The 19648-nt window shown below is 32.4% G+C and overlaps 2 protein-coding genes across 5 annotated transcripts in view; one reads left to right on the plus strand and one right to left on the minus strand.

Moving 5' to 3' along the window:
* The window catches only part of LOC123707300 (calcium/calmodulin-dependent 3',5'-cyclic nucleotide phosphodiesterase 1), a 314278-nt gene that overhangs the window by 80285 nt on the left and 214345 nt on the right, over positions 1–19648 (minus strand). The window lies entirely within an intron of this gene.
* On the plus strand, positions 1763–18394 carry LOC123707301 (maltase 2-like). Its single transcript, XM_045657228.1, has 12 exons — positions 1763–1844; positions 3156–3317; positions 3866–4045; positions 4474–4631; positions 6030–6155; positions 6294–6550; positions 9683–9881; positions 11069–11176; positions 11977–12127; positions 15090–15285; positions 17426–17563; positions 18285–18394. Coding segments are annotated over exons 1-12 (1746 nt in total). The 5' UTR covers positions 1763–1843; the 3' UTR covers positions 18355–18394.

Consider the following 19648-nt stretch of genomic DNA (forward strand, 5'->3'; position numbering starts at 1 on the left):
TTTGTTAATTGTTGAACCTATTTGTAAGTAAATATTATGTATTCCATATTTAGCGGCCAATGCACTATTATTAACGAACGTTAATTTATAAAAAAATAAACATTTGAATTGTGTGAAAATGTATCTAATTCTAAAAGGTAATAAGATAATTAAAAGTATAAAATTAACAATGAAAATAAGATTTGTTTTATGTATTACATGTTGGTGATATGTAATCACTGTTGTAATTCTTGTTAGGGCACGAAAATTATACACACAGTATCCGTAATAAAGACATATATTCACTGTTTAACTTGGAAGTGATATGTCTGCTTCCTACCACGATACAAATTGGAATAAATCAGAAATGACCTGGAGCAGAGTGAGGTAAAGACAATTTGGCGCCTCGACAAGATGGCGGCTCGATCGCTCATTCAAATGACAGAAAATAGTCAATACAATGATTAATTTTTGCAATCTTACTCAAATAAATCAACACAGAAAATAGTCAATACAATGATTAATTTTTGCAATCTTACTCAAATAAATCAACACAGGAAATAGTCAATACAATGAATAATTTTTGCAATCATACTCAAATAAATCAACACAGGAAATAGTCAATACAATGATTAATTTTTGCAATCTTACTCAAATATATCAACAATCACATAACTTTAATATTTTTATAATTATTACGTCATGTGTAATGTAACCCTTGAAGTATGTTTAGGTGTGCGCGTTTGTTGCGGTCCTGTGTGTAGGAAATGAAACATTATCAACAATCTAATATTTATTGCGCGCGGAAAGTACAACCGGCGCTACCAATTGTACGCTACACACTATTGTAATACAAAATGTGTGGTAAACATTAACCCCTACACATGTATAATGTCACCACTGTGGACGTAACGTATCGTAGAGTTAATGTATATAACATTATCAATAATCAATATTATTTAAAAACTTCAAAGAAGTTCGAGTTTAGAATACATAAGAAATTGGAAATATTGAATAAAGTCTTATATGAAAATAATTAAATGGAAAAATTGGATGGAATAAATATGTAACTGTCACTTACTATCTGGTAATGAATGTCATAAAATATTTGAAAACTTCAAAGAAGTTCTGTAAATCAGAAATGTTTGACACTTAAAATATTTTGAATTAAGAATACACAAGGAGGTGGACAATTTATTTTTTTATTAAATAAAGTATTATTTGTGTAAAAATGATGATAATTGTAATAATTATGTAATTGTCACTTACTGGACATCATGGGTCCCATTAGTCTGCTTACCTGTAAAAAAAATAGAATTTTAGCTTTAACATAACCAAATTATAAAGAATTTTTACTAAAGTTTAAAAAAAAATTGCCATTTCTTACAAATATTGCACCTTGCATGTCGTGACCAAGTAGTTTTAAAAAAGGGTCCAATGCCTATACTCTTTCTACTTGCTTTTACTTCTGATAAACAATCAGTTAATCTATCTTAAGTGCATTGTATATATCTTATCATGTATGTAATAACTGTCTATGTAATAATATAATTGAATAGCAATTAATATCAATTAGAAAAAAATATTAAATTACAATTACCTAATTGAATCTTGAACCTTGTCTACATTTCAGTATTGCAGAAATAGAACTGGGCCCTTAGATATACATCAATAAAAAAATACGATATAAAGTTTATAAACTGATGATGAATGAATGAAATCAAACAAAAAAGTTTATAAATATTAGAATCGGTACTCGTAGAACTTCATATAAAAACGTAGCGTCGCGTCGTGAATTATCTTTTGCATACATGCATCTACACTGCGCGGTTTTTGTCTACTAAGTTCTGTGTCATTAATTAAAAGTAAGTGTATTTCGAGATAGTATTGTCTTTTGTTAACATAGCTTTTACACATTAAGGAAACACTTTTTAAACGGATTGAAGCTATGTATTATTATTATAAACTTATAATTATTTATATAATTTTAGAGTTAAATTTTTCCGACGTTTCGCGTGCTTTACAGCATGCGTGAAGACAAAAGGTGTTGAATGTCAAAAGTATCAGTAGAGAAAGTTGTGTTATCTGTATTTATTTCCCCGCAGTTGCTATCGACTAAAAGATGACGGGTGTTTTTTTTATTTCAATTTCATCGCGTACCAATCTTGGGAAGAATCTTTTTTCTTTCGCAAGTACTTTCGGTTGGTCAAAGCGTATGTAGTGATTAGGCCTATCTATTGTGTGTTCACAGACTGCTGATTTTAATTTAAATAATTTTTTTTATTTATTTCGAGATTTCAATTTTTTTAATGCGTAATGTTTATTCGTTTGTAAAGTAGCCCATTTTAACCAGCGTTTAACTAGTTCGTATATGCATATTATGTTTCTCATGTAAATAAAATATATTTTTATAATGAGAAATAAAGTTCTTTAAACATTATTTTATCAGGAACGCCTTAAATTGGTTTACACATTTATCATTAAATAAAAATCACTTGAATTAATATTAATTTTGCTATATAAGTCTGTATTCACCTTCCTAATCCCGCGATTTCGAATGTCAGTTGTCATTTTCCGCCATGTTTTTTTCGCGCGCCGGTAATTTGGCTGTCAATTGTCATTTGAGCATTTTACCGCGCGTGGGTGTTTGATATAAATTTAATATTGCTTTTTTCCTTATACATCTCTGTTCTTAAATGTGAAATTAAATAATGTGGTATCGTAGTGTTTCCATCGAGATACCATACCTCCTATATAATCGGGACAGTCTACAGTGTGTTTCCCAACGTGGGGCCTAAGTATTACAATTATTTGAAATTTGAATTTTAGTTTATCATTACTGTGTTTCATTCGTCCTCCTTAAAGGTATCCTTTCGTAAGTTTCTTAAGTACACAATTAAATCTTTTTACATTATAAATTATGTATCGTAGGTGGCATAAGAGTTTTAGAAAGGCTAAGGTAGGCTGTGGAACAACAAATTGAAAAACACTGGTCTGTACAGCGCCTTTGCTGAAGTTATAAAGTCCTGAATAAAAAGATCATTTAAAAATACAGTTAACCTGAAACTTTATTACGAACCATTTTTAGAGAAAACATTTCAACTTTAGAACTAAAATGAGAGACTGTCGCCGAGAAGCGTGAACTTTTATTTTAATTTTCTAAATTACGTTTTCAGTGATATTGCGTTGCACTCTTCTAGTATTTTATGCGATTTCCGCACTGGGGCGGTATGAAAATATTAACATGAAGCTGGATTGGTGGGAAACCGCGGTTTTCTATCAAATTTATGTTCGATCATTTATGGACAGCGACGGTGATGGTGTAGGTGATATTAATGGTACGTATAAGGCTTTTTGTTTTCGGCGTGGAAAAGCGTTTAGCGTCCATTTTAACAGCTTACGTTAACTTCAGGCTTCAGCTTATCACATAAGACTTTTTACTCTAAACAACGTAAATAATTACTTATTAAGCCTTTTTTCGCTAAAAACAAAATGTATATAAATAACCCTTTATTACTTAAACATCAAAAGTATTTTCCCTGCAAAATCTGACAATTTTTTACAGAAAATTACAAAGAAACGAATTCGGCTCAAAGCAGTTCGGAACTGTAAATGTTATAGTGGATTTTTTTTAAGATTTAAGTTAAAGCCGTATTCATACTTAATACGTCCATTTATACTATTATGTCTAACCAACTCACCTCTCTCTTTTCATCATAGCGTTAACACAATGTGAAGGAAAGAGAAATGAGTATGTATATGATTTGTCGGTAACCTATACAATTATAATATCAATTTATTACATAGCTGATAAGCCTTGAAAAAAAGATGTCTAATCTAAATTATGACTCTGTAAAAATAAGTCATTTTACGAGTATTTTTTCAGGTATTACTTCTCGCGTGCAATACTTAAAAGACCTAGGCGTAGATGCAATGATATTATCGCCCGTCTTCAAGTCGCCAATGTATGATTTTGGATTTGACGTCACAGACTACTATAATATACACCACGAATATGGAACTACAGAAGATCTTGAGAATCTTGTGAAGAAAGCGGAGGAGTTGCGTGAGTATTCTCAGTCATTCAGTTAATATTTAACGCCTACCTTCATTATTCTTAATATAATGGTGGGTACTTTTTAGTTTACATAATTTTTTTTATTCGGTCGGTCAATATCTTTTTATATGTTATTCGATATGAAATTTATTTATTTGAGTATGTGTGTGGCTGTGTGTGTGTTGGCTTCAGCGTGATCTCATCCCTGAGGTCATAGGTGTGCACTAATAGAATTTCTTGTTTCTCATTTATCATGAACGATGACGGAAAATATCGTGAGGAAACCGGCTTGCCTTCCACCTAAAAAGTCGACGGCGTGTGTCAGGCACAGAAGGGTGATCACCTACTTGCCTATATTGACAAATGAACATGAAACAGATACAGACATGGGACCTAGACTTAAAAAGATTGTAGCCTGATTTACGTTTATTATTTAGATATGAAAGTTATTCTCGACTTCGTACCGAATCACACGAGTAACGATAGCGATTGGTTCGTTAAGTCGTCACAAAAGGACGAATACTACAGTGACTGGTACGTTTGGGAGGACGGACATCTTGACGTGAACGGACTGAGACGGCCACCTAATAATTGGGTAAGGTTTTTTGATAGGAGACGAACGACTGATTGGATATCAAGTGACACCAACTAAAAACACACTGCCTTAATTATTATAAAATAACAATAATAATAGCCTTTATTGTTGTAAAATACTTATTCTAGTACATAAAAATGTAAAACACTAATAAATAATCGGAAAGCCGGTTTATTTATATTTTACAGCTTGTCCTCGGACATAGGCAGTTTATATCTCTAAATATAACCCTGTTGCAATAATAAATTAATTCCAAATTTCATGCCTTTGATAGCTGAAAATCTTTACTGGCAGTACGCATTTTCTTTTGCGAACTGTGGAATCGACTCCCGGTGGGGGTCTTCTGGCAGATACGACCTCCAACTGTTTAAAAAGAGAGCATTCTCTTCACATAAAGGCCAGCAACGCACCCACTTAAATGGGTATCTATAAGCCTTTCATAATATATATGCATTAAAAATCTGAACATTGTTTATGTAGTTTACTATGATACATTTATTAAAATAAGCATTCATTTTACTCGACAGATATTGAAATTTGAATTTTATCATAATATCATTGGTACATAATGTTGTCTCTAGACGCCATATTGTTAGGAACTGTCACATCCCTGTTCCGCAGGAAATGACGTCACCACGCTGATAACAAGGAAGCCATGTTTGCACAATATTCCGTAAAGAGATTTCTTTAGCAAAGTTTAACTATTTAACTTTTAGCGACAAAGAAAACGAAGCGGTTGTAATTATAAAAGTTAAACTTGACTAGAGGTTTTGTTACAGTTTAAATATATTTATTTAACCAGGAAATATAGTTTCTAATATATTAACTTTTTTATGCTGTAACAGAAAGCAACCGGACAGGGCTCATCTGGTGTTAAGTGACCGCTGTATATGGACACTTACATAACCAGAAGGGTCCCGAGTGCGTTGTTGGCCTTTAAAAATTAATAAGTTTCTCCCTAAAAGCTAGAAATCAGTATGAATTTTTAAGGTCACGTTTCATAATACAACTTGTGACACCAATTTAGTATCAATTTTGGATTCTTATACAACATAAATTCCTAAATAACATATGTTTTAGTTTAATTGTATATTTGAAGGTTTCCAGAACTGTCCTAGAAATTTTGTGGAAATTTTTCATATTCATATTCAAATTCAATATCATTTACTCATATAGGTAACACAATGTACACTTATGAACAAAACCAGAAATGTTCATAAAATACTTATAATTAAACATTTACTGCCAGTTCTCAAATCAAGGGCGTAGAACGGAAGAGAAGAACTGACAATAAACTCTCCGCCACTCGTTATATACGCAATTAATATGTTTTTTATTCTTATTAATACATTCTAATAAATATTTTAAATGCTTATATATGTTTAAGTAACTTTTCAGCTTAGTTTTTTTGGCAAGAGTGCATGGACCTATGTCCCAAGCAGAGATCAATTTTATCTTCATCAGTTTGGAGATTCAGAACCCGATTTGAACTACAGAAACCCGGTACTCGTTGAGGAAATTAAGGTATACATGTTAACAATATTCGCTTAAGTTTCCATAACTAGAATACTTGATTCGAACACACTACCTCCGTGATAGATACACTTTACTACTAGACTTTCCAGTCTCGATGTAGGATATAATACTAAATTATTATTTCAGACCTTAATGAAATATTGGCTTGAAAAGGGTGTGGCTGGTTTACGTCTCAGCTCAGTGAATTACTTGGTAGAGGCAGACAAAGATTTGTATGGAGGTCACTATCCCGATGAGCTGACGACGGGAAAAAGAGGCGTTGAGTCCGAAAACTACAATTATCTAGAGCATATCTACACTAAGGATCAAGATGAGAACTATGATATGGTCTCACAGTTCAGAGAGGCTTTCGATTCCATTACAATACGAGATAATGTAACACGGTAAGACATGTATAATTAAGACACTAGCTGTTTAGTGTTAGAAATCTACTATTGTATAGTAGACAATGCTTTACTCAATCAAAATCAAAATCAAAAGTTTTTATTTCAAATAGGCCTTTGCAGGCTCTTATGAAACGTCTAGTTGCACGGTTCCAAAAAGTGGGTCTCATGGAGAAGAACCGGCAAGAAACTCCATGGACACTCTTTTCAACAATGGTTTAGCTTACAAAGACTCGGTTACAATAGTAATAATCGGCTGAGAAGTTTATATAATGGAAGGTATACAGAGATTCTATACAATGCAAAAGAAAATTGAGTTTTTACTATTAGTGTGAAATGAGATACACACACTTGCACAGCGCAAGTTGCCAGGGAAGCCGCACATGCAGAGATGAATTAGCGCCATACATCTTTATCGTTAACATAGTCTTGGATTTTATAATACGATTTTTTAATTAGGATTCCTTTGATGACGTTTTTTAACTTTTAACACACTTCGGTAGCCTGTTGTAGAATCTGACACAATTCCCAAGAAACGATTTATTCGATTCTGTTAATCTGTATTTTGGGACTACTATTTTATGCTTATTCCTGGTATTTATAGAATGAATAACACTTTTGACAGTGAATTGATGCAATTGTTTACGAACAAACATGATATTCTCTAGAATGTAAAGGGAAGGCAACGTGAGTATATTAATTTCTTTAAATAATTCTCTCAGAGACTCGCGGGGGCCAAGATTGTAAATTTCACGAATTGCCCTTTTCTGGAGAATGAATATGGCATCTACGTCAGCCGCTGTTTGCTAGGTAGAACGGCTCCTAGAAGGGCCGCAGTTGTTGACACAGATTGATTAAAATAATTATGAGAACGCATACACGCACACATATTTTAGATTTTTATGCGCATTTATTTGCTTAAATTTAGAATTCTAAAGTTTAATATAAGAGCACGTAAATGATTAAAACAATCGTAAAGTACGTGACGAGAAAGTTGTCGAGACTTTAATTTGCGGAGATCTTTTGATTTACATTGTCATATTATAAAGAAAACAATAGAAGCTTCAGAGATTTGATCTCCCATTCAAAGGCAACATAAACACAACAATTTAACAAAGGACGTTTGAAATTTATCCCTTTGATTTGTTACAAATAGATGACAAAATTTCATCCAAATGATTGCGTAACTTATACATTTTAACCCGAGGTTTTTTAGTTTGTAAAATAAATCCTTGTAGCTCGTAATTTTTTTAACAGAACTCACCTGGAGCCTTCTGCATCTTAAGTGATATCGCTCATGGACACTCAATGCAAGAGGGCTTGCGAGTGCGTAGCCGGCCTTTAAATTTATCTAAAGCTAAGCTAAAACGCGAAATTAATGGCCTCGAATGGTCCGAAAACAAGAGGATTTCATTAATAAGACATAAGTCGAAAGTTTAAAATAATTTAAGTTCATATTAAAGAACATTTACAAAACAAGAACTTATAGAGTTCGTGTTAGAAAATACTTTATTATCAGTATTTTTTAAATATCACAAAAGCCTTTATTCTTAAGCAAATATTTACACTTCAATCTTCAAGTCTGACAAATGGAGCACCTGTACAAAATACACATCGAACATTAAATCATGAAAGATAACTTTCCTAAAAAAAACTCGAATATATTAGAATATTTACGAATGTCTCTTTTACTGACTACGATTGCTGAAAAGTACTTAAAATTGGATGGATTTCCTCCTAGTTTATCGACCGAGACCGGGAAATTTCAATACAGTTTTTTTTTGCTATTGTATATCACGTTCCTGATTCTGGAACTAAATTAAAGTACGAACACATCGTAAGAATAAGATTCGTGTGGTAAACCTTACTGTGGTACTAATTGTATATTCGTTTAACCAATAACCCAATAAAACTTGAACCTATCAATCCATTTTCTATTATAGATACTTTGCGTGATGCCTTTCATTTCCCAACAATCCCAACATGACCACCGATTTAAAGAGTCACCCATACCACCATCCGTTTGGTGAGGGCGTCCTACGGGATTTCTGGTGGGGAAATCAAATTAGTCTAGGGTTTGTCGCCGAGACCATCTGGCAACACTGGTTTATATCCGATTAATTTTCATTTTAACACTAGCGAACCCTACAGACGTTGTCCTGTACACACGTCTTATACAAAAAAAAACTGTTAATAATCTGACCTATTCTCGAATGCACTGAAACACTCATCGAAAGATTCGGTCATGGCATTGTTAATGATAATATCGGCACGATAAGCTAATAGAAACTCGAATAAACTGTCAGTTGCGTTTTGTTATACTGAATTGAAGGCTGGACTGATGTTTTGACAAATAAATTTTTAGTTTTTCTGTTTGTTGCGTTTTGTTATACCGCATTTTATGTCACTTCCCAAAGGACAGCGTCTCATGGTTTTAACCTACCTCCTAACAAATTTAGGAGCTTAGTCGGTGGAGCCCTTGAGTTATAGTGTATCTAACACGACTTTTATATATAGAAGTAGTACTCGTAAACTATAGATTTTGCTAGATGAATTCACTTGCGAACTTTCCACCGATTACTGCGACTGGTCAATTTCTTTTTGGATAATCAACGAGCTAATTGAAGTAAGTTCGAGTTCACTTGTAGATTCCTATTTGCTATTCGACGAATATTTACGAATTGGTAAAAACGTTGCTTATTTGATATTATTCGTATTAATAATTTATGTGAACACAAGCTGATTAAATCACCACTAAGCTACTATTCGTTAACATAGTCCATAGAGCATTTATTATTTTAATATTTGACACATATTTAGTTACACCTTTCACGCACTCACTCACACACGATTGCACTCGCATGTACACACACACTCATGCACTCGGGCGTGTTGGATATAGTGGAAAAAAATATTAACAAAAAATTGTAAATATATAATACATATATGAAATATATTTTCTATGAAATTTACTATTAAGTTTGTTATGGAAGAGCTGGGAACCTTGCCACTTTTTTTGTTATTTATAAGTACCCTCATTTTTCGCCGTACTACCCGCTTTTGATGTCACAAACAAAAACCCCTAAAACGTTACATAACTCAGTTTTATCCTAAAGCCTTAAAACTATTCAGGGTCCTAATGACAGAAGCGTGTACCAGTGTAAAGAAAGCTGTAAAATACTACGGCGAAGGCGTACATAGTGGCGCTCAAATCCCTCTGAATTTCGCTTTGACGAAGGATCTGGGAAAGGAGTCAGACGCACGCGACATCAAGTATGCGGTGGATAGGTGGTTGACCTATAAACCTTTGAAGAAACCGGCTAATTGGGTGGTAATGTTTTTATAATATCATGATGCAAAAATAGTATATACTTAAATTTTTTCAGTATATTGGTTATAGTGTCAAAAGATACAGCACTAGAATTTATAATGAACGTTACATTAAGTTAACAAAATATTAGTTATTAGCCATAATTATTGTATAGGCTACATAATTAAGTTTATAAACTTTTTATTTTATAGTTTAATATATTTAATAAACGTTTATTTCTAAAAGTGTACGTCTGTGTTCTACCGGGGGAAAATACACATCAAAAAGCCTTTTAAAGTTTATATATAGGAAATAACAAAAATCAAATGTTTATTGAAACGAAAACCAATATCCGCTAAAAGCCTTTAAGAAATAGAGTTTTTGTAAATATATCAAGCGTTTTTATTTCCGTCACTTTATACGTCGTTGACCGAAATACAGCTGGGGAACGTGTTGCGAGAACAATGAAGTTTTAAATTATTAATTTTCCTTTGTTAAATCTAACTTGTACATAAACATTTTCATTCGCTTAATGCTATGTTTTTATAATAGTAAATATTATTCATTCATCCTACAGCGAAAGTTATTATTCTTAAAAGATATAATTTCGAATAGATTACCTATTTGCAATATTGGTCGTTTGCGTCGATTAAAGTTCTTCAACTTTAGTGATTATCTGAGTTTTTAGGTGTGTGACATGATACAAATATTCTGATAACCATTTATTAGATAATGTATCGTGCAAATTATTTATTATAATATTTAAAAACAATTGTAGGAAATTAAGAATTAAATATTTAAGTTGACGCCTGTTAGATAGTACGGGTGACTCAAAAGCTGGAGCTTTCCTCGCTCAACGAACAAGTATTACACAGCGAGGAATTTCTATTTTAAAATTATATAATTTTTATTTATTACAAATAACATTGACGCTGACAAGCGTTGTATTAATTACATATATTTAAAAATGAAATTATATATAATTTAGGGAATCATTATATTGTTTAAGAAAGCTCTGTAAATAATCTCATAAATATTTTTTATTTTATCAAATTTTTAATTAAATTAATAATGTTATACATATAGATTTTCTGTTTAATTTTGATTAAAACTATAGAAAACACTCCATCTTTATCAATACATTCAATGTTAACCAGTTTTATACACTTACATATAAATTTATTTTTATTTTTTTTATTTTTTTACAGACTGGCACCCAAGATAAGAGTCGTGTAGCGTCACGCTTTAGACCTGAGTTGGTGGACGCTTTTAATATGCTGCTTTTACTTTTGCCGGGGATCGCTATCACTTACATGGTAAGAACATTACTAAACTGTTTTTAGAAATAAAAACTATTTAAACAGAACAGTTATGGCTTCGATTCAGCGTTCAGTTGACTCTAAAATCGTTCTTATCAGGGTCTATTAACCAATGACTGTTGCGTGAGCGCAATTTATTTTACACGTGGCTAAATAAAGCATCGTGAGGAGAGCGACATCTGTGGCCTGGTTGAATCATTTGGCCTTTTTTTTAATTCCTTGTTTGTTGTTTTATAAGTAGAAATTTTAAGTTCTATTAGTAATTTATTCATTGTGCATTTAAGAATAAGAAGTGAACGGTTGTATGAAATCCTTGGATTAGAATGAACGAGCACAGTGAATCGCAATTAATTCTTTAATAAAAGCCTATAAAATAAAATAAATAAATCAATGGCGCTACAACGACTTTAGGTATGGGCCTCAGATTTCAGTATCTGTTTCATGATCATGTGTCAATCTAATGGGCAAGTGGGAGATCAGAGTACTGTGACACACGCCGTCGACTTTTTGGGTTTCCTCAGAATGTTTTCGTTCCACGTTCAGCGATTATTAAATGCTAACAAAGAATGAAAGTCAATGGTGCACATATGGGGATCAAAGCTCAGTGATGAGAGAGGCCAACACTGCTATACAAAGCCTATATTAATATCAAAGTATATAATAAAATATATAAGTATATATATAGTGTATATATAAATATAAAATAATGTAAGCGAGTATCATAAAGTAAATGATCTTTTGTGCTTTGAACTAAATTTTAGTTATTAATAATAATTATCATCATTTTCTTCGAATAGGGTGAAGAACTAGGGATGGTGAATGGTTTCGTTCCGTGGAGCGAGACACGGGATCCGCTGGCGTGTGGCACGGATGACCCCGTCAACTTCATTGAGGTCACCCGTGACCCCATTCGGACGCCGTTCCAATGGACAAACGGGAAAAACGCTGGTAATGGTTTAATATTTACATTGGTGTCGATTCTAATGTGCACAAACTATAATAGCCAATATATATATATAAACATTTGAAAGGACTAAAATGCGATATTAATTATACAAAAAATTAAAGAAATTTAGGGAGTCATCTATAGTTATTTTAGCTAAGCTAAAAAGATGAATTTATATATAGAAACATATGATACATTGAAATATAATAAACATATAGATAAGTTATACATTTAACTTAGTCCGATCAGATCAGATAATATACGTATAAATTATAATATGGGTCAAACAATCACACATTTTTCTTTAAATCAGGTTTTAAAAGTAATATTTATATGTAGATATAATCTAGGATGGCTAGGATCATGAGAACAAGGCCCCAAACGATAGCTTTAACATCACCAAATTAATTTACGTTAAAGCTGTAAATTATATACCATATTTTAGACCTAATTAGAGACCCCAACTGTAAAGGAATGCAAACATTGGACCATTGAAATAAATAAATGTTTCGGTATATAATAGTGTCTAAGTTCTGGTTTATGATAACTCAATTCGCGCATGTGGGGTCGAAACCCTACATTCTCCATTTGTAAGGCTCCAGTTGCATTCGTGCTAATAAATATTACATCTTCTAATGACGCTTTGGAACTTTGTACTGGGTAAAGTTTGGTGATGTTTCAATTAGGCTTTACAAATATTTTGTTTTTGGTTTAAGTTCTATTAGAATAAATCTCATCAGATGTACACAAATTTATTACATAAAGGCAACACAATACAACACATGCCTAACGCGGCAATATATGTAGTATGGAAATATTTTAAAAGATGTTGTATGGCAACATTTTGATAGACTCCAACCAATAATATGAAATAATTCTCGAGCTTATGTTGTTGTCAAAAAGAGAGTGGCGTAGAGTTTATTGCCAGTTCTTCTCATACACTCTACGCCCTTGTTTTGAGAACTGGCAGTGAATGAAAAATTTGATGCATTTAATATGTATTTCTTTATTGAAGTGTACATTGTGTTAACTTAATGAATAAATGATTTTGAATTTGTCTCTGAGTTCGATTGCTGTAAAGCACTTGGCAAATCGAGTTATGTAAATAATGTAATACAAGTAGGGTTGTATCCATAGACATAATGTTTTGTTCTGGACAAGTATGGTTGGGTCAATTGGAAATGGGTGGCAATCTTGTTGCATCGTGTTAGGCATAGCACCAATAGTAATGTGTTGATTACAATGAACACGCATTTCATAAAATGCTGGTATGTTGGTATGCTGTCTGTTCGCGCTAAATCGATGTCAATCAAAGAAGGATGACAATTGTCGATTTGACTTTGACACACGAACCGGAGATGGGAGGTGGTGTCCCGGCGTAATGGCGCAAGGGAGTTAAATTTTAACTGCTGTCGCGTGCGCACTAAATATATACCGCATACCGTATAGTATTTACTTTTTTTATATTCATCATTGAAGAATCCAATGTTTGGAGTGAGATTCCGCCACCGTTGATGGTAAGTGCTAGTTTTAGTCTTATCGATTATTGGATTCCTCTTTTTATTATACGGACACGCGACAGCCGAACCAGCGCATATTATTTCACCGAGGGAAGGGAGCATCCTGGATATAGCTTCCGAATACCTGGGTTCCGATACCCCACACACTGTCAATGCCTATAGGAGTCTTTTTGTTTTGTAAACTAACCAATACTAACATAGCAACTAATGTTAGTCAAAATAATTTAGCTTTGCTCGTAAATTACCAAAATCATTCAGATATTTTTATGGAAATTTTACAGAACTATTAACTATATTACTAATAAAAATATATACAACTTCCAGTTTTAATATAAGAATAAAATCTCGTTAAAACACTAGTAACGATGTATAGTTACATTAATTGGAGCCGGAATAAAAGCGTTCGATGTTTTAGTCTCTCAAATTGCTATACATTTAAATCCTATATTGTATTCATGTATTTATTTGCATTCCATAACGTTACAAAAGATGTTTATGAGGCTTAAAGCTAGGTACAATATTTTGGACCCTGTTAGGGCACAGCAAAAGAAGGCATTACAAAATTTATATAACATAACTAATAGCAACAAAATAGCACATAAAACTTCACACTCCAGGCTAGTACCAATTACATAGAATAACATTTTTTTATTTTTTATTTATTTAATTTTGAATATTTAGGGATTAATAATCATGAAATTAAGCTATATTTTTATCTTCTAGGTACTCATTAACGCTATAATAACATTTACTATTTATTTATGATATATACTACAGTCACCCACGTAATCCTGGAATGCGTGGCTGTGACTAAACAACGTGTAGAAATACTTGGAACAGTGAGGTCGCTCCGTGAAGCCTGTGAAGTGCCCAGGAGGCTTCTGTGCTTTTGGAAGGAGTTAGGCTGACTTAGTTAGCCAGGACTTTACGCACAATGGACCTATTGAGCGTCTAAGTGCGGAAACAGAGTCCACACATACAATACAATACTATAGCAAATACAACTTTATGTCCTTAATTATTGTGAAGAGCCTACTTTTTTAGAGAGCTTTGAGAGATTCTAAAATTTAATCCTATTTGTAGAGGTCAGGCTATACCAAAGGCATATGGGTGCACTTATCCTTATATAGGTTTATATACTATTTTTTTTCTGGAGGGTCTGCTATCCCTTTACTCCATTTTCTTTTACTTATTGCCTAGCGTCATATAGCTCTCTATGCTTGATTGGCTATCCAACAAGAAAAACATTTTTCGATTCCAATCAGTTGTTTACCTAATGTTTGGAATTCACTAGTAGTAGTAGTTTAATTAACTGCTGATTAGTTAGTATGAGAATAGCGCCTGAATAATTGAACTACACAAATATAAAATAATTGTTTGGGCAAAAAATTTGTTATTTTTTATGGTTTTTAAATAATTTGTAAACCTCAAAAGCATTTTCTAGGGTTTTCCGATGCAGATAAAACCTGGTTGCCAGTAGCAGAAGGATACGAGCATAACAATGTGGCAAATGAGAAGGCTGCAGCCAGATCTCACTACCAGGTGTACAGATCCCTTACAGGTTTAAGAGCCAGGCCTGCTTTCCGTCTGGGACGATATGAATCTCTTGCCCTTAACAATGACATCTTTGCTTTTAAGAGGTAAATGTTTCTATAATGTACTAAGAATGTTTTATGTTTTAAAAAACAAAAAAAAAAACATAGTTTATGGACACGTCATACTAGAGACATCTCTGTATTGTAAATCAGAAGGCGCGGTCCTCGAGCCTCTCCATTTTTTGACTTACGTAAACCAAGTAGAACATTCCACTTGTTACCAATTCGCAGATGATACCTCTTTGTTAGGTGGAGATAGGGACCCTCATAAAGCTATTGAACGACTACAATCCGACTTTAACAACATTCTAAAGTGGTGCCACGACGCTAAACTAGTACTCAATATTGAAAAGACAAAACTGCTTATTATAAAATCCAATTTCATCAAGGAACTGGCTACTGGTATAGCGTAGGTGGCTCACAAACACACATGTCTCCACAAATCAACCATGTGCAAATGCCCTTCTATATAAATAGTTGATAAACAAAAATATCTGGGATCTGGGAGAACATGCATTGGAATCAACACATAGAATACGTTTGTGGTAAGCTACGACAGTTTGGTTGTGGCACAAATAACAATACTCAAAAAGCGTTTCCCATTTAAAACAAAACTTGCAATTTACAACGCGCTTTGCGAGTCAGTTATAAATTACGGTCTAAGTAGCTACGGTAGAACTTATCTGACGAATCTCAACCGTATATATATCAAACCGCGAATCCTCAAACATGTTGTCTCGAGAAATGTGCTCGATTCATATAAAAATGAAGGAAGAGCAATTTTTAAACACTGCAAAATATTGCCCATAACAGAAAAAGTAAATAAATGTCTTCTAGTCGAGCACTTTTTTCGTGATGACATATAGAAACGAGTGGAGTATGATGTACAGTCTCGCGGTAACGCAGATTCGGCTCTGTACATCGAGAGAAAACAACGTATATGCCAAGAGAAAGTTGAGGTATTTGCTACCGTGGCTAATAAATGGTCTACCCAATGAGATATTAGATTGCCTAACGCTAACCAACATAAACAGTAAATTAAAAAACTATTTTTATATGCAATTGTTATGCTCCTAAACAAGACTGCTATGGTTACATTAATACAAACCACAGCGGTTTTCTGATGAATATTCTGATTATATTATATTATTTTGTATAATAAAGAGAAAAAAAATAGTTGGAGATACTCCTTGATGATATATATTTAACGATGCTAAACGGGTAATATTGTACACAAAGATGTAAGTGGTCCGTGTTTGTGTGAGAGATGTGTATCAGTATTTATGAACCCGCGTTGATAAATTGAAACCGTAATGTGTAGCAAGGATTATGTGGAACAAAAATCTAAAGCTACTTTTATGATTTTTGTGGCTTTGTATTGCAATTTATAAAAATATTAAACGCTAAGGCTGATCAAACACCAAAGCTAGAATTGGGAGTTCGTTGTTGAGCTTTTAAGTCATGTTTTATGTTTTTTTTTCAATTATCTGTGTGGCAATAGTTTCATAGAGACTTATAATTGCAAAGCAATTAAAGATTGAACTTTATACAGCCTTAACTAAACCCTCAGCTTTCTCAAACATTAATAATTTTGAAGTACCACTGAAGTATTTCCGAACCAATTTGATTTAGGGTCCTTCAACAAAAAAGCATATCAATTATTATAAGTCAATGGGCGGTATCACTTATCATAAGCCGAGCCTACATAAAAAATATGATATCGTAAGTTTTGATCGCATATTTTTATTAAACTAATAAAATTTGATTCTTGAATACTGTTATAACTGGGTTTTTTTTGTATTTTATTGCTTTTTTTTTTGCTTTCTACGTTAATTTTGAGTTTGATTTGCGCTATAAGCGCGTGTTATCAATGTTATAGAGAATGAAGTCATTATCAGTATCTTGATATTTTGTCTAACACATACGATTATAGGAAGGGAATTCTGTAATCACTATCGTAGGCTCTTTTGCTATATAAGGTATTCTTTGGCAATTCTTTCGTAATATTCATCTTTATAAACTTATTACTTATAAGGACTATGTTTGTGCTCGCAATCCGCACTTATTCGCGACGCCACACATCTAATTTGTATACATAATTAATACAGAATATAGACAGCAACAGATAAAAAAATTATGTACTCTTTTCATCAATATACAAACTTTAATGGGGCATTATTAACAGGTGGTATAACGATGACGCCTACGTAGTCGTTATGAACGTGGGCAAAGTGTATCAAGTAGTTAATTTGACGGCGTTCGACTTAATATTCGGCCAATTAGAAGTCGAAGTTAGCAGTGTGCTCTCATCTAGAACTTATGGGTAAGTGAATAAACTTATAAAGTTCTCCGAAAAACAGGTCCTGATATAGGAAATCACGTATTCTAATAAAACCATTTTTTTAAACAATTATTTTTTATGAAACAGGAATTTGATAAAGTTATTTAGTTTGATTTTATGATAACGCAATTGAAACAAGAGCAAAATTACGGAAAACTAATTATGGACTTGACAAATTATTCTAAATTTTCATTTACTACATAAATATACGTTATATAAAAACGCGTTATAGGAGTATCTAAATACCCTGTCCTCATTATATTATTTGTGAGGAACCTTATGGTACAAATTAGTGGCATAATAAAAGGAAAGTTGGATCAGAAAAGACCCGATATACCTTTTAAATAATTTCTGATATAGCCAATATTGCCAATGAATCTTCGAGTAATTATTCACGCTAGCTAAAATCGATTATTAAACCATTACTCAAACTATCTATTACTATTACCGTATTTATAAACACAAGTCAAGTCATTATTTTAGATTCATACTGGATCGATTGAAGAAAGTAAACTTTTAACGAATGATTCTGAAAAACATTTGTTTGGGAAATCGTAACGTATTTCAAACTTGTAATGCTATTTTAAAGTTATATTTATAATTATTTGAAATAGATTCTCTAATTAAAACAGCTCTTGGGACAAAGCTTATTTTTTAATGGAAACAATATTGTTTCTAATGAATTTTCGTATTTCTCTTGCAGAGATACTGTTCAAGCTAATTATTTAGACTTAGCAGCTGATGAAGCGCTTGTTGTGAGGATGCAAGTATAAATTATGTAACAATCCACTATAGAATAAAAACTCAATATTGGACAGGTTTTTGATTTCATACTTGGTATATAGATAAAGGTTTTTCATATTCTAAAGCGTTTTATTCACTTTTAACAAATATACTTTTTATTGATTAAAACTCAGCACACTGAGATTTTGCTTAAAGAACCACAATATACAGTTTTGAATTTGCAAATGTACACGAAGAGAATAATACATATATTATAAATCAATTAAAATTAGAAAATCTAAATTAAATTAAACTATTTATGTAACTCAGCCATGTATCGTACACCTTAGATTACAACACAAATTACCAGCAAATCGATATATTTAATGTGACTAAAGAATGCTTAAAAAAATATTTATAAAACTCTGGTATCTTTTATTAATAATGGCTTTGTTATTCTTCCTTTATATTAAATATTTATTATAATGATCAATGAATCTTAGAACTTGGAAATTATAATCTAGAATTTATTATGAATTTGTACTTTGTTATATTTTTTTGTATAAATAGGTAAAACTGTGCTTTATGTTTATGTTTGAATGTGTATTCCGTTTTTGGCTTTTATGTATAATGTAATTGTTTGAATATTGTTTAATAAGTAGCTGTAGGAATACTTTAATAAAATAAAAAATAAAAATAAATGAAAATCGATTTTAAAGTGTGAGGGGTGCAGCTATGGATATCCAGACCCAACTCGTTTATCAAAATGCTCACTCTGGACATCAGTGAGTTTTGGCCAAAACACGGGACATATGTAATGATGGGATGGTATCTAGTGAGTTTTAAATTTTGTTAAAGGATTGGGGCAATCAACCGGATTGTTGAGTATCTTCATATCTCCAATGACAACATCTTTGAAGTGCCCTGACTGGTTTTGTATGTTGGCAACTTTATTTGTAATATATTTATAATATTCAATAGAATTAATCAGAATTAATAATACTAACTTAATGGTATATTATTTAAGTATAGCGAGACACATACGCTGTATTTAGATGTCCTTCGTAATTTTTAGGTTTGTGGATCTGAAAGTACAAGAACTTGGTCCCAATAGACAAAATGTCAAAATCGCTGCAAAACTGTGAAACGCTGCCATAAAATATTAACAAGTAGAGTCAAGTGGAGTTGCAGAAAAAAAGTGTCATTACAGTTTGGTCTTGGTCTCAGATCGAATGAAGTTATTTAAATCGTGTGTCGATCTTTCAAAATGGAAACATAAAGTACTTAACTCCACCATATATTTTTTCCATTTGCCTACTTCCAGAAATTATGACAAAAAAAGAA

The sequence above is a fragment of the Pieris brassicae genome, chromosome 3 (assembly GCF_905147105.1).
Source record: "Pieris brassicae chromosome 3, ilPieBrab1.1, whole genome shotgun sequence".
Lineage (NCBI taxonomy): Eukaryota > Metazoa > Arthropoda > Insecta > Lepidoptera > Pieridae > Pieris > Pieris brassicae.